This window comes from Nannobrachium achirus (genome assembly GCF_963921795.1).
Source record: "Nannobrachium achirus genome assembly, chromosome: 10".
Classification (NCBI taxonomy): domain Eukaryota; kingdom Metazoa; phylum Chordata; class Actinopteri; order Myctophiformes; family Myctophidae; genus Nannobrachium; species Nannobrachium achirus.
The window spans coordinates 6,341,059-6,366,925 of record NC_137819.1 but is presented as its reverse complement, the minus strand read 5'-3'; the positions used below and the strand labels follow the sequence as shown (position 1 = coordinate 6,366,925).

The 25,867-nt window shown below is 40.1% G+C and overlaps 1 protein-coding gene across 1 annotated transcript in view; it reads left to right on the top strand.

Moving 5' to 3' along the window:
- Positions 1-25,867, top strand: part of LOC308292369 (uncharacterized protein) — a gene marked incomplete at its 3' end in the record, with an annotated part of 206,613 nt that overhangs the window by 145,932 nt on the left and 34,814 nt on the right. Inside the window, exons 48-52 of the mRNA XM_080734682.1 lie at positions 15,120-15,432; positions 15,640-15,776; positions 19,332-19,442; positions 21,054-21,375; positions 22,534-22,685. Of these exons, the coding sequence (XP_080590808.1) occupies positions 15,120-15,432; positions 15,640-15,776; positions 19,332-19,442; positions 21,054-21,375; positions 22,534-22,685 (1,035 nt within the window). The remainder of the gene's footprint in view (positions 1-15,119; positions 15,433-15,639; positions 15,777-19,331; positions 19,443-21,053; positions 21,376-22,533; positions 22,686-25,867) is intronic.

Below are 25,867 nucleotides of genomic sequence, written 5' to 3'. Positions count from 1 at the left end.
TATGTTGTCGCGAAAAGGGTGGAGAGGTTCCTAGGACCTCATCTAGGAGCGAACAACAGATCGCCAGCGGAGGGTGAGGTTCTATACTGTATGGGGCTAGTCCTGTCCTACCGATGTCTGTGGTTGACATTGGCACATTTCACTCAGATTTTTTTCATCTCACTCATGTCACTTTGGCTGCTGACCTCACTCAGCAACAAAATAAAAATAAACACAAATTAAAACTAGAAGCAGTGCTCTTCCGAGCACAGGTCTCCACCAGGCCACACAAATCGGCCTGTTATAGCGCCACCATGAGGCTGATTTAAAAAATGTGGGGCAGAGGTTCTGAATTAGCATCCAGGGAGTGTGTGTGCTCAGTTTGGCAGCGATCGGGCCAACGGCGCCGGAGATTAGCTGGTAACAACCAGGCCACACAAATCGGCCTGTTATAGCGCCACCATGAGGCTGATTTGAAAAATGTGGGGCAGAGGTTCTAGATTGGCATCCAGGGAGTGTGTGTGCTCAGTTTGGCAGCGATTGGGCCAACGGTGACTGAGATTAGCTGACGGAGGGGAAAACATACTCTCCCTCAGCCTTCGGCTGGTGGAGACAATAAAACAATTCACAGGAGGCAAGCAGTGATCACCCCATGATGTGCACTGCAATGTCGTTTCAAATGCACCACATTGCAGATGCTTTTTTGAGAGTAAAAAAACGAAAAAAGAAGAAGAAGACATGCATGACATGCATGATCTGGGCAGATTGCCCCAGAAAATGTGCCAATGTGAACCAGAGACATCGGTATATGGCAAACACGAACCGTATGCTAGTAAATACACACGTAATGACAAGCCTAATGCAAACACTGGGGATTTTATTATCTAAGTGGATGTTGAGTCCCTGCCCAGTCACTCGGTTGTTTTGTTTTGTTAATTGATCAAAGTCCTTCCAAGAAATTGTCTTGAGGGAAACGCCAAGTCAGAGATTTAGACAGGGTTCGACTTTGGTGCAGTGGTTGGTGGTGCATGTGCCCTTCATGCTGAAGGTTGAGTGGTTCAAACCCTGCCTAGGCCCACGTCAGCAAGGAGGAGAAGACGACAGCCACCCCTAAGCAACAAGACATCTTGTGAAATAAAATGTCGTCAACCAATCATCAAGGACGATGATACACGAAAGAAGAAGAGATTTAGATGCAAAAACGTATGCAAACAATCCAGCATGAAACGACAGAGACTGACCCAATATGTCCATATATGGGCATTCCCAAATATCGTCTTAATATTTATGACTTCAGGGATCTCCATATATGGGCATAGAAGGTACAAGGACGGAATTCATTTGCAAGTGTGACTCACATTGCGACGACCACACTGGTTATCGTGAGATTGACACAATATGTCCATATATGGGTGTTCCCAGATATGGGCTTAACACTTTGACTGCCAGAATTATTTAATCAAACTATGTGCATTACTGCCGTCGTGTTTCGTAGTGTATTATTTTAGCAGATTTTCGAGGGCTCCACAAACGCTCCATGTGTCCATTATGTCACTGGAGACGAACGTTCCTTTCTGTCACGCGTGATAGGAAAAAAAAAAATACAACTGCGGTCATCCGTGAGCGAGTTATGGTCCATATAGAAAACGGGTCGTTTTGACCAAACACACGATCTGGGACTAGGAATCCTCGACGAATCCATTTTTCTGCAGTACAAGTGAACGGACAGCAGGATTTCCAGACTACATTATTTCCCAATGCATCGTGGGAAACTGAGTCATGATCTGCAGGTTTTCATACTAAATGCGACCTACGGTCGCAATAACTGCTGTAGAGGAATGTTTTCAACAGTCTCCTCACCTCTCCTCTCTTCTCCTCTTCTCTCTCCTCATCTGATCTGCAGAATGGGAGGCTGCCAAGCACGCAGAGGCAGCCAAGGATGCTCCGAGCAGCCAGCCAGCCGCTGCAGAAGCCATAGTAGCATCTCCTGCCCAGACCGAGACCGCCTACAGCCAGCAGGTCACAATGATGCCTGTTCAGGTACAGATTCTCACCCACAAGCATTTCAACAACGAGTGGCCTGTATTAGGGATGGGACGATATGAACATTCAAAATCCATTATTCTGGGGCGGAACATTTGCCAAAAAATAGCAGATCTACAAGCTCACAACGCATTGCGTTGCGACGCGTTGTTAGCTTGTAGATCGGCTATATTTTGGCAAAGACATTTGATAGAGTGAAAAAAGACTGTATCAAGTACGTATATTATAAGTATCTTTTACCAACTAGAAAAATATTGTTCCTTCGAAACAATTGTGGGCTCGCTTCAAGCCAGAAAACAATGGCTATAAAAGTACAAAATGTCAAGATCGCAGGCAGTGCTCTCTTTGACGTTACTGACGTCAAAGATTGGTCCATTTTGTTCCAAAAATGTGTTGTGCAAAAGTTGACCCGCTGGTGGCGCTATAACAGGCCAATGTAAGAAGGGTGGTATCTGTTCCTTGACCTATTGGGAATGTGTTTGCAAGATTTCACGCACATTGCAGGCTGTGTTCATGATTTGAGGTGTTTTTGGCTTTGGCCACTTTATCGCTGCTTGCAGCTATATTCATTATTATTATTTTTTTGTGTGTGTGCACTTCATAGGCATATTAGATAAAGGTCCTTAGATTGTGTGTAGAATGTTTCATGCAAATTGCAAAAAAAAATCCTAACGGGTTTAAGCGTTTCACAAACTGCTCAAAATGATATAGCGCCCCCCTTTGGCCAATTGGGGTAAGATTGGTTTTAGTGATATTTGGACTAACACCCAAATGCCATGAACATGTTACTTTGCATGTATGATTTAGAGGCAGAAGAATAATTTGCATAAAACTGCAATATTCATTGAATTTATTTTAAAAAGTATGTTTCAATTTTAAAGAAATCCGATCTGACAGATTTTTAGATATCGGTCCAAAGTTCACGTAAAAAAAGTTTTGTGCACGTGGAGCGAAAATTCCAGAATAAAAGCGGGTTTACGCGTTTTACAAACTGCTCAAAATGGCGGAAAATCGAAGGGCGGAGCTTACTTAACAACGACACAGATGTCTTCCGCTTGAGTCAAAGCACGCGTGTAACAAGTTGCATGTCTTCAAACGAAACGAGTCATGACTTATGCCCGTTTGAAGTTTGGATTTTCAAACGCTTCGTATAGCGCCCCCCTTTGGCCGATTGGAATAAAATTGGTTTCAGTGATACTTTGACTAACCCTCCACATCTTTGCCAAATGCCATGAACGTGTAACTTTGCATGTATGATTTAGAGGCTGAAGAATAATTTGCATAAAACCGCAATATTGATTGAATTATTAAAAAATTATATTTCACTTTAAAAGAAATCCGCCGAGACTAGTTTGACCGTATTGGTCCAAAGTTCATGTGAAAAAAGTTTTGTGCACTTGACGCGAAAATCCCAGGAGGAGATAGATTTTTACTGTTTTTCATATAATTCCAAATTGTGGGAGACCTAAAGGTCAGAGGTCAAAAGTTAGAGGGTAAAAGTTGTTCGGCATGAGGAGACGCATACGTGTATACAGGTTTCATGGCTGTACCTAAAACACAGCATGAGCTATACCTGTTCAAAGATCGCACTTTCGAAGGCTTCCTACAGCGCCACCATTTGGCCGATTGCTATAAAAAATAATAGCACACTTCGCCACTGTAAACTGAACACATTGATGTTTTTATTTTCATTTTCTCACTAAGTATGTAGGAGTAGAAAGGAACCGAAGTTTTTTGATACTTGCACTGACTGCCTGCCTGCCTAGTATAGAAATAACTAGAAAAGCAGTTCCTGCAGAAACTGCGTGGGCTCGCTCGAAACTGTTTTGAAGTAATAGTAGAAAATGCATTTAAGCGCAAGTTTTTTGAAAAAAAAAGTTTTTTAAAAAAAAAAGTTTTTTGAAAAAAAAAGTTTTTTGAAAAAAAAAGTTTTTTGAAAAAAAAAGTTTGAAAAAAAAAGTTTTTTGAAAAAAAAAAGTTTTTTGAAAAAAAAAAAGTTTTGAAAAAAGAAAAAATTTTGAAAAAAAAAATGTTTTTGAAAAAAAAAGAAAAATGTTGAAAAAAAAAATTTTGGAAAAAAAATTTTGAAAAAAAAATTGAAAAAAAAATCTTTTGAAAAAATTTAAAAACGAAAAAAAAAATGAAAAAAAAAGATTTGAAAAAAAAAAAATGTTGAAAAAAAAAAATGTTGAAAAAAAATTTTTTTTTTGAAGTTTGAATCGCGTTCCTACGTAAATGTATGCCAGAGTAATGAGGCTATAAAGTTTAGTGAAAAAGTAAATTGTTAAAGTCAGATCCCATTCATTCTCTATGGGATGAAAGATTTATGAATAAAGTTAAATATTTCAAACAGTATAAACTTTTTTTCAAAATTATTAAAACAACAATGAAACTTCAAACCTCGCTGAACATTTCAAAGTTGGAACGAGGTTTTTATGTGAAAGTATGAAAGAGCTATAAGAGCACAAAGAATTTGCACCAGAAAAGTGGGCACTTTTCTACATAGACTCCCATTATAAGGAGGAAAAATGTAAGTTTAAAAGTTAAATATTTCCAAAAATATGAAATATTTTGAAAAGAAAAATACAAGCACACATCACTGTAGAAAGCTGAACATGTTGAAGTTGGAACGAAGTTTGTAGCACAAAGTGTGAGGGAGTTGAAAGCGGACGAAGAAAGGGTACGGAACCTTGGAAGTTAGAAATAAACTAGAAAAGCAGTTCCTGCAGAAACTGCGTGGGCTCGCTCGAAACTGTTATGAAGTAATAGTAGAAAATGCATTTAAGCGCAAGGGTGTAAAAAAAAGTTTTTTGAAAAAAAGTTTTTTGAAAAAAAGTTTTTTGAAAAAAAGTTTTTTGAAAAAAAGTTTTTTGAAAAAAATATTTTTTTGAAAAAAATATTTTTTTGAAAAAAAAAGTTCTTTGGAAAAAAAGTTTTTTGAAAAAAAATTTAAAAATTTTTTTCAAAAGAAAATTGAAAAAAAAAAAATTTTGAAAAAAAAAAATGTTTGAAAAAAAAAAATTTGAAAAAAAAAATTGGAAAAGAAAAAAATTTTGAAAAAAAAATTATTTGAAAAAAAATGTTTTGAAAAAAAAAAATGTTGAAAAAAATTTTTTTTTGGAAGTTTGAATCGCGTTCCTACGTAAATGTATGCCAGAGTAATGAGGCTATAAAGTTTAGTGAAAAAGTACAAATGTTAAAGTCAGATCCCATTCATTCTCTATGGGATGAAAGATTTATGAATAAAGTTAAATATTTCAAACAGTATAAACTTTTTTTCAAAATTATTAAAACAACAATGAAACTTCAAACCTCGCTGAACATTTCAAAGTTGGAACGAGGTTTTTATGTGAAAGTATGAACGAGATATAAGAGCACAAAGAATGTGCGCCAGAAAAGTGGGCACTTTTCTACATAGACTCCCATTCTAAGGAGGAAAAATAAAAGTTTAAAAGTTAAATATTTCCAAAAATATGAAATATTTTGAAAAGAAAAATACAAGCAACCATCACTGTAGAAAGCTGAACATGTTGAAGTTGGAACGAAGTTTCTAGCACAAAGTTTGAGGGAGTTGAAATCCGTCGAAGAAAGTGGTCGGACCCTTGGAAGTTATAAAGTTATAAATATAAACTGGGGTATAACAAGCTGGACTCGCCTTCAGCGAGCCCACAATAAATAAATATAAACTGGGGTATAACAAGCTGGACTCGCCTTCAGCGAGCCCACAACTAGAAAAGCAGTTCCTGCAGAAACTGCGTGGGCTCGCTCGAAACTGTTATGAAGTAATAGTAGAAAATGCATTTAAGCGCAAGGGTGTAAAAAAAACCTTTTTGAAAAAAAAACATTTTTGAAAAAAAAACATTTTTGAAAAAAAAAACATTTTTGAAAAAGTTTTTTAAAAAAAAATAAAATTTAAAAAAGATTTTTTTGAAAAAAAATTTGAAAAAAAAATTTTTTTTTGAAAAAAAATGTTTTTGAAAAAAAAAATTTGAAAAAAAAAAATTTAAAAAAAAAATTTTTTTGAAAAAAAAAAAAATTGAAAAAAAAATGTTTTGAAAAAAAAAATGTCTTTTGAAAAAAAAAATGAAAAAAAAGAAAAAAAAATTTGAAAAAAATTTTTTTTTGAAAAAAAAAATTTTTTGAAAAAAAAAAATTTGAAAAAAAAAATTTTTTTGAAAAAAAAAAAAATTTTTTTGAAAAAAAAAAAAATTGAAAAAAAAAATTTTTTTTTTGAAAAAAAAAGTTTTTTGAAAAAAAAGTTTTTTGAAAAAAAAAAGTTTTTTGAAAATTGAAAATTGGTATGGAACTGCCGATGGAATTAGATCTACAAATCATGGGGATGGGACTGGTTCTAGAATTAGATCTGCAAATCATGAGGATGTGACTGGTTTTAGAATTAGATCTACAAATCATGTGGATGAGACAGGTGATGGATTTAGAGCTACAAATTATGGTATGGAACTGCCGATTGAATTAGATCTACAAATCATGGGGATGAGCTACAAATTATGGTATGGAACTGCCGATGGAATTATATCTACAAATTAGATCTACAAATCATGGGGATGGGACTGGTTTTAGAATTAGATCTACAAATCATGTGGATGAGCTACAAATTATGGTATGGAACTGCCGATGGAATTATATCTACAAATTAGATCTACAAATCATGGGGATGGGACTGGTTTTAGAATTAGATCTACAAATCATGTGGATGTGACAGGTGATGGATTTAGAGCTAAAAATTATGGTATGGAACTGCCGATGGAATTAGATCTACAAATCATGGGTATGGGATTGGTTTTAGAATTAGATCTACAAATCATGTGGATGTGATTGGTTTTAGAATTAGATCTATAAATCATGTGGATGAGATAGGTGATGGATTTAGAGCTACAAATTATGGTATGGGAACTGCCGATTGAAATAGATCTACAAATCATGGGGATGGGATTGGTTTTAGAATTAGATCTACAAATCATGTGGATGTGACTGGTTTTAGAATCAGATCTACAAATCATGTGGATGTGACAGGTGATGGATTTAGAGCTACAAATTATGGTATGGAACTGCCGATGGAATTAGATTTAAAAATCATGGGGATGGGACTGGTTTTAGAATTAGATCTACAAATCATGTGGATGTGACAGGTGATGGATTTAGAGCTACAAATTATGGTTTGGAACTGCCGATGGAATTAGATCTAAAAATCATTGGGATGGGACTGGTTTTAGAATTAGATCTACCAATCATGTGGAAGTGACTGTGTGTGTGTGTGTGTGTGTGTGTGTGTGTGTGTGTGTGTGTGTGTGTGTGTGTGTGTGTGTGTGTGTGTGTGTGTGTGTGTGTGTGTGTGTGTGTGCGTGTGAGTATGCATGTGTATGTGTGCATACATGCGTGCGTGCGACCGTGCGTCCATGTGTTCCCTGGACCACACTTTGAGAACCAGATAAATAGCCGATCTACAAGCTCACAAAGTTACACAGTGCAACTTATTGTGAGCTTGTAAATCATGTGAGACCACTGACTCAGCACTGTAATTAAAGTTAATAAGGAGCACCTTTGCTTCTGAGCTGTAGAACTGTTTGTTCAAGATATGGGCCATATCCATTGGTTTGAATAGGGAGCGCAAGTGTACGAACTGATCGCTCTCCCGGAAACACGAAAAGTTGAAAACACATAGTCTTTGCTCGGGGAGTGGCTCGGTGAGTGGCTCTACGAACATTGCGATTCTGATGTTAAAAGGATCAATAATGTGCGCATGAGAGCAAGCTAGAAATGTTTGGGGGAAAATAAAAAAATTCTGAAAACGAGAAAAAAATGAATTGAGGTTAATGGGGCGTCTGAGGCGCGACCCGGCACTCAGAGGGCCATAGATGAAATTCTGTAAGTCTCTGTTTTATTTCAGTTGCACTTTACGAAACACGTCGAGCGTGGCTACAAATGTACCAAAAAACATGCATACATTTTAAATATTCTGGCCGTGAGGACGATTCGTTCAGAGAACTTCATTACTTTAAGAAAAAATCTCCTCCACTCTAGCCACACTCTAGGAATGGTTTTCCCGCCAAAAATACCCCCCAAATACCCCAAACCACTCTACCTTTGGACTGCGATTGTGGAAGAACGGTATGATGTTTTCGAATACCGTTTGAACCATGAAGAAGTCCAAAGGCGTGTGAGCGTTTTTCAAGTTTGAATCGCGTTCCTACGTAAAAGTATGCCAGAGTAATGAGGCTATAACGTTTTGTGAAAAAGTGAAAATTTGAAAGTCAGATCCCATTCATTCTCTATGCGATGAAAGATTTATGAATAAAGTTAAATATTTCAAACAGTATAAACTTTTAAATAATTTCGAAAACAACAATGAAACTTCAAACCTCGCTGAACATTTCAAAGTTGGAACGAAGTTTTTATGTGAAAGTATGAAAGAGTTATAAGAGCACAAAGAATTTGCACCAGAAAAGTGGGCACTTTTTTGCATAGACTCCCATTATAAGGAGGAAAAATTAAAGTTTAAAAGTTAAATATTTCCAAAAATATGAAATATTTTGAAAAGAAAAATATAAGCACACATCACTGTAGAAAGCTGAACATGTTGAAGTTGGAACGAAGTTTCTAGCACAAAGTGTGAGGGAGTTGAAAGATGCCGAAGAAAGGGGTCGGACCCTTGGAAGTTTTAAAAAAATAAATATAAACTGGGGTATAACAAGCTGGACTCGCCTTCAGCGAGCCCACAACTAGAAAAATATTGTTCCTTCGAAACAATTGTGGGCTCGCTTCAAGCCGGAAAACAATGGCTATAAAAGTACAAAACGTCAAGATCGCAGGCAGTGCTCTCTTTGACGTTACTGACGTCAAAGATTGGTCCATTTTGTTCCAAAAATGTGTTGTGCAAAAGTTGACCCGCTGGTGGCGCTATAACAGGCCAATGTAAGAAGGGTGGTATCTGTTCCTTGACCTATTGGGAATGTGCTTGCAAGATTTCACGCACATCCCAGGCTGTGTTCATGATTTGAGGTGTTTTTGGCTTTGGCCACTTTATCGCTGCTTGCAGCTATATTTATTCATTTATTTATTTATTTTTTGTGTGTGCACTTCATAGGCATATTAGATAAAGGTCCTTAGATTGTGTGTAGAATGTTTCATGCAAATTGCTAAAAAAAATCCTAACGGGTTTAAGCGTTTCACAAACTGCTCAAAATGATATAGCGCCCCCCTTTGGTCAGTTGGAGTAAGATTGGTTTTAGTGATATTTGGACTAACACTCTACATCTTTGCCAAATGCCATGAACATGTTACTTTGCATGTATGATTTAGAGGCAGAAGAATAATTTGCATAAAACTGCAATATTCATTGAATTATTAAAAAAAAAGCATGTTTCATTTTTTTTTTAAATCCGATCTGACAGATCTTTAGATATTGGTCCAAAGTTCATGTAAAAAAATGTTTTGTGCACGTGACACGAAAATTCCAGAATAATTTAAGCGTTTTACAAACTGCTCCAAATGGCGGAAAATCCAAGGGCGGAGCTTACTTAACAAAGACACAGATGTATTCCGCTCGAGTCAAAGCACGCGTGTAAGCAAGTTGCATGTCTTCAAACGAAACGAGTCATGTCTTATGCCCGTTTGAAGTTTGAATTTTCAAACGCTTTGTATAGCGCCCCCCTTTGGCCGATTGGAATAAAATTGGTTTCAGTGATACTTTGACTAACCCTCCACATCTTTGCCAAATGCCATGAACGTCTAACTTTGCAAAAAACCCAGGAGGAGATAGATTTTGACTGTTTTTCATATAATTCCACATTTTGGGGGATCTAAAGGTCAGAGGTCAAAAGTCAGAGCGTAAAAGTTGTTCGGCATGAGGAGACACATACGTGTATACAGGTTTCATGGCTGTACTTATAACAGAGCATGAGCTCTACCTGTTCAAAGTTCGCACTTTTGAAGGCTTCCTACAGCGCCCCCCTTTGGCCGATTGGAATAAAATTGGTTTCAGTGATACTTTGACTAACCCTCTACATCTTTGCCAAATGCCATGAACGTGTAACTTTGCATGTATGATTTAGAGGCCGAAGAATAATTTGCATAAAACCGCACTATTGATTGAATTATTAAAAAAATATATTTCACTTTAAAAGAAATCCGACCAGACAGTTTGACCGTATTGGTCCAAAGTTCATGTGAAAAAAGTTTTGTGCACTTGACGCGAAAATCCCAGGAGGAGATAGATTTTTACTGTTTTTCATATAATTCCGAATTGTGGGAGACCTAAAGGTCAGAGGTCAAAAGTTAGAGGGTAAAAGTTGTTCGGCATGAGGAGACGCATACGTGTATACAGGTTTCATGGCTGTACCTAAAACACAGCATGAGCTATACCTGTTCAAAGTTCGCACTTTCGAAGGCTTCCTACAGCGCCACCATTTGGCCGATTGCTATAAAAAATAATAGCACACTTCGCCACTGTAAACTGAACACATTGATGTTTTTATTTTCATTTTCTCACTAAGTATGTAGGAGTAGAAAGGAACCGAAGTTTTGAGGAGAACTTGATATAGTATAGGAATAAATAATGACAATATCTAAAGTGTGCTCGCCTTATAGGCGAGCCCACAACTAGAAAAATATTGTTCCTTCGAAACAATTGTGGGCTCGCTTCAAGCCAGAAAACAATGGCTATAAAAGTACAAAATGTCAAGATCGCAGACAGTGCTCTCTTTGACGTTACTGACGTCAAAGATTGGTCCATTTTGTTCCAAAAATGTGTTGTGCAAAAGTTGACCCGCTGGTGGCGCTATAACAGGCCAATGTAAGAAGGGTGGTATCTGTTCCTTGACCTATTGGGAATGTGCTTGCAAGATTTCACGCACATTGCAGGCTGTGTTCATGATTTGGGGTGTTTTTGGCTTTGGCCACTTTATCGCTGCTTGCAGCTATATTCATTATTATTATTTTTTTGTGTGTGTGTGCACTTCATAGGCATATTAGATAAAGGTCCTTAGATTGTGTGTAGAATGTTTCATGCAAATTGCAAAAAAAAAATCCTAACGGGTTTAAGCGTTTCACAAACTGCTCAAAATGATATAGCGCCCCCCTTTGGCCAATTGGGGTAAGATTGGTTTTAGTGATATTTGGACTAACACTCTACATCTTTGCCAAATGCCATGAACATGTTACTTTGCATGTATGATTTAGAGGCAGAAGAATAATTTGCATAAAACTGCAATATTCATTGAATTTATTTAAAAAAGCATGTTTCAATTTTAAAGAAATCCGATCTGACAGATCTTTAGATATCGGTCCAAAGTTCATGTAAAAAAAGTTTTGTGCACGTGGAGCGAAAATTCCAGAATAAAAGCGGGTTTACGTGTTTTACAAACTGCTCAATATGGCGGAAAATTGAAGGGCGGAGCTTACTTAACAACGACACAGATGTCTTCCGCTTGAGTCAAAGCACGCGTGTAACAAGTTGCATGTCTTCAAACGAAACGAGTCATGACTTATGCCCGTTTGAAGTTTGAATTTTCAAACGCTTCGTATAGCGCCCCCCTTTGGCCGATTGGAATAAAATTGGTTTCAGTGATACCTTGACTAACCCTCTACATCTTTGCCAAATGCCATGAACGTGTAACTTTGCATATATGATTTAGAGGCCGAAGAATAATTTGCATAAAACTGCAATATTTATTGAATTATTAAAAAATTATATTTCACTTTAAAAGAAATCCGCCGAGATTAGTTTGACCGTATTGGTCCAAAGTTCATGTGAAAAAAGTTTCATGCGCGTATCGCGAAAATCCCAGGAGGAGATAGATTTTTACTGTTTTTCATATAATTCCGAATTGTGGGAGACCTAAAGGTCAGAGGTCAAAAGTTAGAGGGTAAAAGTTGTTCGGCATGAGGAGACGCATAAGTGTATACAGGTTTCATGGCTGTATGTATAACACAGCATGAGCTATACCTGTTCAAAGATCGCACTTTCGAAGGCCTCCTACAGCGCCACCATTTGGCCGATTGCTATAAAAAATAATAGCACACTTCGCCACTGTAAACTGAACACATTGATGTTTTTATTTTCATTTTCTCACTAAGTATGTAGGAGTAGAAAGGAACCGAAGGTCCGTGTCTACAGTATGATATGACTGATAGATAAATAATGACTACATCTAAAGTGTGCTCGCCTTATAGGCGAGCCCACAACTAGAAAAATATTGTTCCATCGAAGCAATTGTGGGCTCGCTTCAAGCCAGAAAACAATGGCGATAAAAGTACAAAATGTCAAGATCGCAGGCAGCGCTCTCTTTGACGTTACTGACGTCAAAGATTGGTCCATTTTGTTCCAAAAATGTGTTGTGCAAAAGTTGACCCGCTGGTGGCGCTATAACAGGCCAATGTAAGAAGGGTGGTATCTGTTCCTTGACCTATTGGGAATGTGCTTGCAAGATTTCACGCACATTGCAGGCTGTGTTCATGATTTGAGGTGTTTTTGGCTTTGGCCACTTTATCGCTGCTTGCAGCTATATTCATTATTATTATTTTTTTTTTGTGTGTGTGTGCACTTCATAGGCATATTAGATAAAGGTCCCTAGATTGTGTGTAGAATGTTTCATGCAAATTGCAAAAAAAAAATCCTAATGGGTTTAAGCGTTTCACAAACTGCTCAAAATGATATAGCGCCCCCCTTTGGCCAATTAGGGTAAGATTGGTTTTAGTGATATTTGGACTAACACTCTACATCTTTGCCAAATGCCATGAACATGTTACTTTGCATGTATGATTAGAGGCTGAAGAATAATTTGCATAAAACTGCAATATTCATTGAATTTATTTAAAAAAGCATGTTTCAATTTTAAAGAAATCCGATCTGACAGATCTTTAGATATCGGTCCAAAGTTCACATAAAAAAAGTTTTGTGCACAGTGAGCGAAAATTCCAGAATAAAGCGGGTTTACGCGTTTTACAAACTGCTCAAAATGGCGGAAAATCTAAGGGTGGAGCTTACTTAACAACGACACAGATGTCTTCCGCTTGAGTCAAAGCACGCGTGTAACGAGTTGCATGTCTTCAAACAAAACGAGTCATGACTTATGCCCGTTTGAAGTTTGGATTTTCAAACGCTTCGTATAGCGCCCCCCTTTGGCCGATTGGAATAAAATTGGTTTCAGTGATACTTTGACTAACCCTCTACATCTTTGCCAAATGCCATGAACGTGTAACTTTGTATGTATGATTTAGAGGCTGAAGAATAATTTGCATAAAACTGCAATATTGATTGAATTATTAAACATTTATATTTCACTTTAAAAGAAATCCGCCGAGACTAGTTTGACCGTATTGGTCCAAAGTTCCTGTGAAAAAAGTTTCGTGCACGTCACGCAAAAATCCCAGGAGGAGATAGATTTTGACTGTTTTTCATATAATTCCAAATTTTGGGGGATCTAAAGGTCAGAGGTCAAAAGTCAGAGCGTAAAAGTTGTTCGGCATGAGGAGACGCATACGTGTATACAGGTTTCATGGCTGTACGTATAACAGAGCATGAGCTCTACCTGTTCAAAGTTCGCACTTTCGAAGGCTTCCTACAGCGCCACCATTTGGCCGATTGCTTTAGAAAATAATAGCACACGTCGCCACTATAGGCTGAACACATTGATGTTTTTATTTTCATTTTCTCACTAAGTATGTAGGAGTTGAAAGCGGACAAAGTATTGAGGAGAACTTGATATGCTTAGTATAGAAATAACTAGAAAATGTGCAATTTGGGAAATTGCGAGTGTGGTTGCCTGCCCTGCCCCCCTCCCACGAGTTTTGCAAGACGATTATGTTGTCACGTCGCTCCCGAGATCGTTTGTCTTTCGTTTTGAGAGGGTTGTTCCCCCTGAGAAACGCGTTTTGGCCTGAAACGGTTACGTTTTGTGCGTTTGTGGCGCCCCCTAAGGGTCGAAGTGGAAATGCTTTTGGGGATTTGTTGAATATCCCACCCGCAACTTGTGGTTAAAATTTGGTGTTGACTGGATGTTTCGTTTATGATTTATGGCTATTTTTGGAAAAAACGGGCCCCTCTCGCTAACTTCGGAAGCGTGTTCCGGACGAACGGTATGGACTATCAAAATATCGCTTGAATATGTTTATCGCATGGGTCCAGAGATCATCTGTACCGATTTTTGTGACATTTGGAGAAAATATGTGGGAAAAGGAGCAAAAAGTGTGTTTTGAAGAAAATTCAAAATGGCGGAAAATCTATCCTGACGGAAATGGGCGGGGCCTATATGGGGAGATGCGTCATGACCCAAGGAATCCAGGGAAAAAATAATTTTAATTTTCCGACCTACGGTTCAAGAGTTACAGGTCGAAACGTAAAGTGGGCTGTTATAGCGCCACCATGAGGCCAAGTGATGTATTTATAATTTGATTAATTCTTGCAATAATTATGAATCTCCTCCCCAAGTTTTGAAACTGTAGCTTCTATGGTTTGCGAGAGAAAAATAATCTAATGTGAGTTTTTGCATTTTCCCATTCAAGTCAATGGGGAAAATTAATTCACTAATAAATTAATATCAATTAAACGATACAACCTTTCTCTTAGAAAAGTAATAGCACACTATTCCCGATCAAGCCGGTCGATTTGACATATGGCGCGAGTGTGTGGCGCAAAAACTGTGGGAGGAGATTCGCGCCGAAAAAAAGGTTACATTGAAAGAATAATAATAATAATAAAGTTTCCCTAGAACTATAGTGTGTTGCCCTGTAAGGGCAACCACACTAATGACAATATCTAGAGTGTGCTCGCCTTATAGGCGAGCCCACAATGACAATATCTAAAGTGGGCTCGCCTTATAGGCGAGCCCACAATAAATAAGGGGGAGGTGTAGCAACGGCGTGAATGACAAAGTCGTCAAAAGGCTAGTCACCATCTCAAAATGGTTTTGGCTCCATCTATTAAACCTAGATGAGCTACAAATGCAAACTTGGTTTCTGCCCTGGGTTACATCTGGGACAAATGTGGTGCTTTTACACTGATTAGTGCAAAATATGTCCCTAAGGCTCTGGGCAATAAGTTGTTGACAAGTAATTGATTGCATAAATATCTTTGCCAGGTGCTAGACGATGTGCATGGAGTTCCTCAACCTGCAGACGCCCCGGCTGTCTCTGAGGTGACCCACAACATCCAGGTCAGCACCACGCATCCCCAGGGCCTCCAAACCCCTCCGTCCACATCTGACTGTCAACCCCGGCCAAGTCCACTCATCTCTGATGTCCAGGACAAGGATCTCCAGCAGCCCCAAGTTGAGCCACCAACCGAAGGGTGTCACCTCCAGGTCACTCCAGAGGACATCGTGGACCCCGCAATTAAAAACACAGCCCTGTGGAAATACCGTAAAGGCACTAATGGAACAGAGCCACTCATTGGTCAGCATACTTTCTCATTTTTGTGTTTTCTTAAATGTTCTTACTGTGTTAGCAACATGCAAACATTGCTAACATAGCAATACAGAGATGCTACAACGCTAATAAGACCATTTATGGTTTTGGTTCAGATATCGTGTGGTGGGCATTGACGATCATCATCTACAGCTTGCCGTTGTGTTCACTATGTGTCTGTTCTGTGTTGTCCAGGTCTGAGCATGGTGAAGAAGTCGTCTGCAATGCACAGCACCGTCTTCCGTTTCCTTTGTCCGTGCTGTTCCAGTGACTTCCCCCGTTCCGGTCTCTTCAGTCACGTCACATCTGCCAAACACCGCTACAAATTCATAGTGAGTATGTGAGCCTGTGGTGGCAAAAGAAACCTGAACTAATGCTTGATGTATAGCAAATTTAATACGGCCCGCGCCTTCATTCCTAAAATGAATGATAATCGGCCTGCCAGCACTTTTTTATGGTTCGACCGAAAGTACATTATGTCAGGAGATGTAGTCAGCCCTTGGATTTGCAGAAAACAGCCATTCTACAAGCTCATAACACTATTGAATGTTGGCGTTTTTGCGACCGTCAGGGAGCAGTTTACTATGAAAACCTCCACCGGCCGTCCGTCCGTCCGTCCGTCGGTCACACGTCACACGTCACACCTTTGCCCTGCTCATATCTCCGCATCAGTATGACATCACACCACATGTGTACACAAACCTTTGTGTACGTTGCTGTGGCAACAGTCTGTTGTTGCTGGTTTGTTAGTGTACGTTAGCAACCACCTTAGCAACCATGGTTTTACCCTAGCAACCAACTGTTTACCCTAGCAACCAACTGTTTACCATAGCAACCATGTTTTTTTACCCTAGCAACCAACAGTTTACCATAGCAACCAGATACGCAGAGCAGGGATCTCCATATATGGGCATAAACAGGTGACATCACACTGATGTCAGATACTCAGAGCAGGGATTTCTCCATAATATATGGGCATAAAAGGGATTCTGTTAGGGATATCCATATATGGGCATAAAAGGGATTCTGTTAGGGATCTCCATATATGGGCATACAAGGGATTCTGTTAGGGATCTCCATATATGGGCATAAAAGGGATTCTGTTAGGGATCTCCATATATGGGCATAAAAGGGATTCTGTTAGGGATCTCCATATATGGGCATAAAAGGGATTCTGTTAGGGATCTCCATATATGGGCATAAAAGGGATTTTGTTAGCTGTTAGTGATCTCCATATATGGGCATAAAAGGGATGCTGTTAGGGATCTCCATATATGGGCATAAAAGGGATTCTTTTAGGGATCTCCATATATGGGCATGAAAGGGATTCTGTTAGGGATCTCCATATATGGGCATAAAAGGGATTGTATCCCAGATGATGCCCTGTTAGGAGATCCACACTAACAGAATCCATAAATGGTCCTACCGACAGCTGCTATAAGCCAACCCTGGCGATAAGGTCTGAGTCGAAGAAATGCTTCTTTCCTGGCAAGAATTGCCCCTTTATACTGTAGGGCTCGTTTGTGTATTGTATGACATCACGCCACATCATCGGCTGAGGACTGTGTGATGTCATCATATCTCCATATATGGAGACATAAGTTGCTCATGCCCAAATATGGGCTGGTGAGGTCAGACTTAGTGTGATGCGTAGGTTATCTCCATATATGGAGATTCAACTTCAATGAGTAACCATGGCAAACTGTCAACTGCCCGTATGTCTTGATAATTGGTAAAACAAACTTTTGGCCTATTTGTGGAGATAAGCGACCAACGGTCGCTTATCTCCCGATTAGGGAGTCTTACTGGTTAAAAATGATATTTCGATGCAGTTACTATATTTGCGACCGTCAGGGAGCAGTTTACTATGAAAACCTCCACCGGCCGTCCGTCCGTCGGTCACACGTCACACGTCACACCTTTGCCCTGCTCATATCTCCGCATCAGTATGACATCACACCACATGTGTACACAAACCTTTGTGTACGTTGCTGTGGCAACAGTCTGTTGTTGCTGGTCTGTTAGTGTACGTTAGCAACCATGGTTTTACCCTAGCAACCAACTGTTTACCCTAGCAACCAACTGTTTACCATAGCAACCATGTTTTTTTACCCTAGCAACCAACTGTTTACCATAGCAACCAGATACGCAGAGCAGGGATCTCCATATACGGGCATAAACAGGTGACATCACACTGATGTCAGATACTCAGAGCAGGGATTTCTCCATAATATATGGGCATAAAAGGGATTCTGTTAGGGATCTCCATATATGGGCATAAAAGGGATTCTGTTAGGGATCTCCATATATGGGCATACAAGGGATTCTGTTAGGGATCTCCATATATGGGCATAAAAGGGATTCTGTTAGGGATCTCCATATATGGGCATAAAAGGGATTCTGTTAGGGATCTCCATATATGGGCATAAAAGGGATTCTGTTAGGGATCTCCATATATGGGCATAAAAGGGATTCTGTTAGCTGTTAGTGATCTCCATATATGGGCATAAAGGGATGCTGTTAGGGATCTCCATATATGGGCATAAAAGGGATTCTGTTAGGGATCTCCATATATGGGCATGAAAGGGATTCTTTTAGGGATCTCCATATATGGGCATAAAAGGGATTGTATCCCAGATGATGCCCTGTTAGGAGATCCACACTAACAGAATCCATATATGGTCCTACCGACAGCTGCTATAAGCCAACCCTGGCGATAAGGTCTGAGTCGAAGAAATGCTTCTTTCCTGGCAAGAATTGCCCCTTTATACTGTAGGGCTCGTTTGTGTATTGTATGACATCACGCCACATCATCGGCTGAGGACTGTGTGATGTCATCATATCTCCATATATGGAGACATAAGTTGCTCATGCCCAAATATGGGCTGGTGAGGTCAGACTTAGTGTGATGCGTAGGTTATCTCCATATATGGAGATTCAACTTCAATGAGTAACCATGGCAAACTGTCAACTGCCCGTATGTCTTGTAATCAGGCTTAAACATGTCATGTTTACTGTACTGTACAGGGATTGACACTAACGGTTACCCGACTGCCCGGGGCAGGTAAATAAAATGGTCAAGCAGGTGAAGTTTAATTTAAAAATATCTGTCTTTAGCCTACTTGAACGGGGCTAGGACGGTATTTATTAGACTGTGACATTGTTGTGTCAAATGCATTAAAGAAGGATTTAGTTGATCGTTGCCAACCTAAAGCTACACCAAAACAATATGCTACTTAAATAGAGGACCAGAGATGGGGGCATAATTTGTCTAACCGATCCTGATACCCTCCGAAACGGCTGGGAAGACAGCCCATCATGCTATCCACAGCTGTTGCAGCGTCTCTGTAACAACTGTGGATAGCCCTTTGTGAAACTACCAGATCTGCATCCTGACATACATGTTTGATTGATTGATTGATTGATTGAAGAATGTATTAGAAGTTTGCAATGGAAAAAAAGTACAGTTTCATGACGGTACAAATCACTGGTACAAGGTCAACTAAAAGGAGATCCTAGAAAGCCGAGGCTTATTTCCACAGGCACCACACTTTAAGTATCTCATAATAACATTGAACGACAGACGGATAGAACATAGTACTTTATCTAGGATAATATCAATTTCAAAAGCAGAAAAAGCACAACATCAAATGCAAAGGCAGAAAAAGAAGGGTGAGGGGGAGCTTGTGACCCTGTTCATGAACAGTACTATTCAACTCTTTTTACTTTATACTTTGAAACGGTCTTGAGCAAAGTGTGATTACTGACCTCCTTTTTTGTTTTGTTCATGAAAACATTGAATCAAATCATTCTGCTAAAATTGAACTGTGACTTATGTTATATATATATATTTTTTTTTTTGTGTTTTTTGTTGTTGTTTTTTGCAGAAAAAGGTGCATCCTCATCTGATCCATGATTGGCCAATCTGTGTGAGCCTTGATAAACAGGATTGGGCAAGAAAGCTGCGAGACCTGGCCCAACAGCTGGTGAAAGACGAGGTAACATACTGTATATCAGTGCTGACGAAATGTTGTGAATCCCAAACTAATTCCGGGTGCTCAGCGCAGTCAGCGGTGTCTTCTCGTTCATTCAGCCCAGCTTCAAGTTCATATTTTCAGCTGCGAAGCCAAGGAAACACCGGTAGTTTGGAAGGGACACAAGCCGACTTCCAAATGCCGTGTAATGAGCATCACATAGCGGATACTTTGTCAGCTGACTCTTGCTCTGGCTGGAGAGTGATGGCAGAGTGAGAACTGGGAATGGGGCAGAAATTAGACATTGTGCGTACGCGCGCGCACACACACACACACACACACACACACACACACACACATAGGGCTGTCACGATATGACATTTTACATGACGATTAATTGTCACTCAAATAATTGGCGATTAACAATTTAATTGTGTATTTTTCGTTGATAATTACATTTCCGTTTGGCTTTTAGGCTTTGAAGTTGCATATGGTAGATATGACACATAACCTAAATATACAAATACATTACTGACATATTTGACAACTTACTTCTTAAAAAATAACATTGATAGTGGAAATAGCCGATCTACAAGACGCGTTGTGAGCTTGTAGATCTGCTATTTCCACTATTTCTTTTCAACATTCACGATTATGACGATTATGACAAAATAATTGCGATAATGTCAAATAATCATGATTAGACGATTATGTAATAATTGTGACAGCCCTACACACACACACAAAGCTTTGCTGTGTGGCTCGCTAGTCGATGCATGCCTCTTGAGGCTATTTCTGAGATCAGTGCAGATGGGGGAGAAAAAAACAAATAAGGGGGAGTAAGGGGGTGTAGCGATAGCCGCGGCGTGAATGACAAAGTCATCAAAAGGCTAGTCAAGTGATCTCTAAACTAAAAAGAGAACCTCAGAAGATACAGTACCTCTAAAAAATGAAGCATGGAATTGCACACACACATTCAGTGAAGGCAGTTCAGAACTTGAGGGAAACACACCAAGTATTGGTGTGCGCTGCACATGCAACTTTTCAAAAATCACAGATTGGGACATTGATGTGAAAATAGAAATACATTTCAGTCAATGGATTTTCTTTTTTTTGCTTTAACCCCTGCGCTCTAAGGATTTAGGAAGGGTGCCCAGTGACTCCTCAGGGTCATCATTGTGGCCAAATCCAATATGGCCACCATCTCCAACTATTGAACCTAGATGAGCTACAAATGCGAACTTGGTTTCTGCCCTGGGTTACATCTGGGACAAATTTGGTGCTTTTACACTGATCAGTGCAAAATATGTCCCTAAAGCCCTGGACAATAATAAACAAGTAGGTCGGGAGTGGCTTATTGTCGGTATCAGCCGGTAACACGCGGGAGTCTGTCCCCGTTACAATGCGCTAGACCCCTGGGAGATGGACTGCTGAGGTGGAGCGCCACACCTACCATCAGCTCCCAGTACTTGCCGCACGACTTGCCAAGCCGTGCTACTTATACGCTGAGTTGGCGGTGCCCGGAATCGAACCCATGACCTTGTGGTCCAAAGGCGAGAGCTCTACCGACTGAGCTATCCGGGCACAAACAATAATAAGTTGACAAGTAATTAAGTGCATACATGTCTTTGCCAGGTCCCAGAGACTTTGCAAAGAGTTCCTCAACCTGAAGACGCCCCGGCTGTCTCTGAGGTGACCCACAACATCCAGGTCAGCATCACGCATCCCCAGGGCCTCCAAACCCCTCCGTCCACATCTGACTGTCAACCCCGGCCAAGTCCACTCATCTCTGATGTCCAGGACAAGGATCTCCAGCAGCCCCAAGTTGAGCCACCAACCGACAGCTGTCACCTCCAGGTCACTCCAGAGGACATCATCGACCCTGCAGTTACTGTGGAAACAATGCAATGGCGGAGGAAATACGGCGATGACATTAAAGGAGCAGAGCCAGAAATTGGTCAGGCATACACTCTCATTTTAGTTTTCTTAAATGTTCTTACTAACTGTGTTAGCAACATGCAAACCTTGCTAACATAGCAACACTGAGACGCTACGACGTTAACTCTCTCCCAGCCATTTACAATAGGCTTGTGCGCCTATACTGCCAGGAATTTTATTAATTTCCAAGTTAGCTTTAATCTAACCCAACAGGGATCATATTGTTGTAAAATGTAGTACTAGTACTATCCACTAGAGTGTGCCCAACGATAATCTCCTAGAGTCTGGACTAGCGAGTGGACAGCAGTAGACCCATAATGGCGGCGCCCATTGGCGGCCATTATGTCTCCCGGTCCGCCGAACGGGAGCTATAAAACACGATCCGAACGTCGTGCACACGCCATTTACACTCGTTTTTGCTCTTGAGTGACCAATCTGTCAGTCCAGCCATTTTTTTCCGAATGAAAATCGGTCTAGATATGGTAAAGTTTGATAAGAAAAACGTCAACATTCAATGCTGTAAAAAGGCCCATTCTATGTTATGGCCGAACGACTTCCGGGTTACGTCATCGATGATGTCACTTCCTTCGAATATGTAACTTTAGACTAAAATTAAGCTAGAAAGGTCATTTATAGCTCAAAAAATGTCAAAAAAATACCAAAATGATCAGAAAATGATCCCCAAGGCGACGTTGGGCGATCTGGCTGCCTCACCCTCCTCAAAATGGCGATGGAAGGCGATTTGGCTGTGAACTAGTTAATAAGACCATTTATGGTTTTGGTTCAGATAACGTGTGATGAGCATTGACGATCATCTACAGTAGGGGTTCTCAACCTGTGGGTCGGAACCCCCAGGGGGTCCCCTGAGGATTAGCTTAGCTTACTTAACCGTAACACTGTTTTTTTTCTCTCTCAACATTAAACAAACTGTAAGTGTATACAGGGTCATTTCTAAAGTGACAATTTAAGGACTTTTTAATACCTAAAAAATGACAAATTAAACATTTACCAAATTGTCAAATATTAGAGGCAGAAATGGTGAAACATACATGCTCGTAGAGTGGGGGGTCCCCAGTTAGAATATGATTATTCGGGCGGTCACGTCCTGAAAAGGTTGAGAACCACTGATCCACAGTACTTGCAATTGTGTTATATGTGACTATTCTGTGTTGTCCAGGTCTGAGCATGATCAAAAGGTTGGAGCAGAAAAAGTTGTCTGCAAAGCACAGCACCAGCATCCATTTCCATTGTCAGTGCTGTTCCAGAGACTTCCCCCGTTCTGACCTCTACACTCACGTCACATCTGCCAAACACCGCTACCACTACATAGTGAGTATGTGAGCCTTTGGTGGCAAAAGAAACCTTATTACTTGCCAGCGCCTCGTGCCACAACCCTGAAACAGTGTTAAATCAGCCAACAACCCACTCCCTCTCATGGTAAATGGCTTACTTCATGGTCTGGAGAGGGCAGGGGCTCAAGCCCCCGTTGATGTCTATGTGAGCACGTGCCTGATGAATGAGCATAATAGTGTGGTATGCTGTGTCCAAAATACAGCTCCTGTAGGATTTTTGTGCCAAAATTGATTTTTCTGCAGATTTTGGTTCTTTAGGGTCCAAACTATCAGAAAATGACGGGGGTCAAATTTTCCGACCCCTCCCTTATTTCCTGGGGGCGGGTCACTTCAGTTTTGGCCCTATTCGGCTATGTATTCCCAATTTCCCATAGTATTTTTTGCTAATATTGATTTGTTTGCTGTTTTGGCTTCTATAGGGACCAAACTATCAGAAAATTACGGGGGTCACATTTTCAGACCCCTCCCTCATTTCCTGGGGGCGGGTCACTTCAGTTTTGGCCCCGTTCGGCTATGCATTACCAATTTCCCATAGGATTTTTTGCTAAAATTGTTTTGTTTGCTGTTTTGGCTTCCATAGGGAACAAACTATCAGAAAATAAGGGGGTTGAAAATTTCAGACCCCTCCCTCATCTCCTGGGGGCGCGTCACTTCAGTTTTGGCCCTATTCGGCTATGCATTCCAATTTCTTTCTTTCTTTCTTTTTTTGCTATAATTGTTTTGTTTGCTGTTTAGGCTTCTATGGGGACCAAACTATCAGAAAATGACAGGGTTGAAATTTTCATTCCCCTCCCCCATTTCCTGAGGCGGCAAGGGGGAGGGGGGGTTAAGTTTTCCGAAAGATTTTTTTTTCTTCTTTTCTTCTTTAGGGACCAAACTGTCAGAAAATGAGGGGGTTCCGATTTTGCATGCAATTGAAGATGCCAGGGCAGAGCCCCTGTAGGAAGATCTTCCATGTGTCCCATAGCATGATCTGACGGAGGACGATTATTCTGTCAAAGTTCTTATTGTTCTGAAGCACATGTGCTTCAGAACATGAAAAAGACAAAAAGCGGTCAGATCTTTAGGATGCATTCAACAAACGCATCATAACGATGATGGCTGGCTATGTTGAGGGTCGAGTTGTCTTTTATAGGTAATATTAAAGGTCATTAAAAATACTAAGTCTTCATCCAGAGATGAAGCTCACTATGTCCATCAAGAAACTCCTGACTGTGTGATCAACCAAGGAGAAGTTGACGTGTTAGGCCAGGGACTGCTTGAGTATTTCTCAAGGGACAGTTCTTTCATGCTCTTTGTCATATATGATACCTTCATCAAGGGACATGATTTTGAGGAGGTGCACACATCGAAGAGGCTGCTGACACCAATGTCCAATTGCCCTGAGCCCTGAGCTTCCACCAATTGAAGAGAATTGGTGGAATTCAGAGAGTGGAGGGTATGTTCCAGTCAGGTGTCTTGCCCTCCCTGCTCCAAAGGCAATAGAGCATCGCAGTTGAAGCCCCACCCCGTCCTCACTCTGGTGTCGGAAGCGTTTTCCGCATTCATTTCTTCCATAGACATTTCATAAAGTATTTATTTAAACGTTTTTAAGCCTTGGACAAAGCCACCTCGGCTGGAGAGGGATCATGTCAATATTCAAATTTTTTTGAATGCAAAGATTAATTAGAAAGCTGAAAAAAAGGGCAGGGTACAAGACTGTGTACATCATTATTTTTAAAATTGCGGAAACTACACTCCCAGAATGCATTGCGAATGTTGTTGTTGTTTCCTGAAATATAGCCCTTAAATCACGCTCAGTTTAGTTATCCAGGCCAGCATATGGCCTGACATGTAGTGATTGTCATCTCTGTGGATGCTCTTATCAACATCCTTAACATAGTGCATCATATTTGTAAAAGAAAGACGATCGCTCACGGAGTTCCGCTGAAGTGCAATAATCCGCCGGGAAGACAGGGGGCAGTAGCTACTTCAGCGGTAACCGCAAGATATGTGAAAGAAGAAGAAGCTAGACCAATCACAGACGTCGATTTCACCGGATGTACATGTTTAGCAGTATGGGAAATGCAGTTCTTCTCCGTGCGATCTTGATTAAAACATGTTTTTACTAAAACTAGAGTGATTGCATACATACTCGGGGGTTCTACAGGAGCATATAGAACCATTTTACAACCACCAGACTAGTGGTAAGTGTACATTGAATTGCTACGACTTTGTGGCTGATAATGAAAAACCCTATGGTGAAAATGAATGGAAAATGGACTTCCGACACCTCACTGCGATGCTCTATACTTGAGCTCATCACATGTGGCTGCAAAGCAGGTTGCAAGGGACAGTCAGTCTCTGCAAGTGCTATGGCACTGGACTGGAGACTTTGCCAACAGTATAAAGACCCATTCCCAGTATAAAGGCCCATTCCCACTGGGACAGATTAACAGATAAAGAAATATCTTTCTCCATTCAAGTGGATGGTAAGACACAGATAAAACATATCTGTGACAGATATTTTCTTTTATCTGTATCTTACCATCCACTTGAATGGAGAAAGATATTTTTGTATCTGTTTATCTGGCCCAGTGGGAATGAGCCTTAAGGGAGGACATAGATAACAGGGATGATGAATAGATCCTGTATTTGACAAGAATAATAACAGGTCAGAAGTATAAACGCTACCCCATCCTCCTCACTTGAACTGTTCCTACCTAAACTATTGAATAGCCTCAGAATATACCGTGAAGTTGTTTATAAATTATTGTAAAGTACTCCCCCCAGGATATGAGGGAGGGGTCTGAAAATTGGAACCCCGTCATTTTCTGATAGTTTGGTCCCTATAGAAGCCAAAACAACAAAAGAAAAAATATATTTTAGCAAAACAATCCTATGGGAGATTGGGAAAACATAGCCGAAAAGGGCCAAAACTGAAGTGACTGAAAGGGTCTGAAGGGTCTGAAAATTTGAAACCCATAATTTTCTGATGCCAAAACAGCAAACAAATCAATTTTAGCAAAAAAATCCTATGGGAAAACATAGCCGAATAGGGCCAAAACTGAAGTGACCCACCCCCAGGAAATAAGGGAGGGGTCTGAAGATTTGACCCCCATCATTTTCTGATAGTTTGGTCCCTATAGAAGCCAAAACAGCAAAAAAAATCTATTTGGG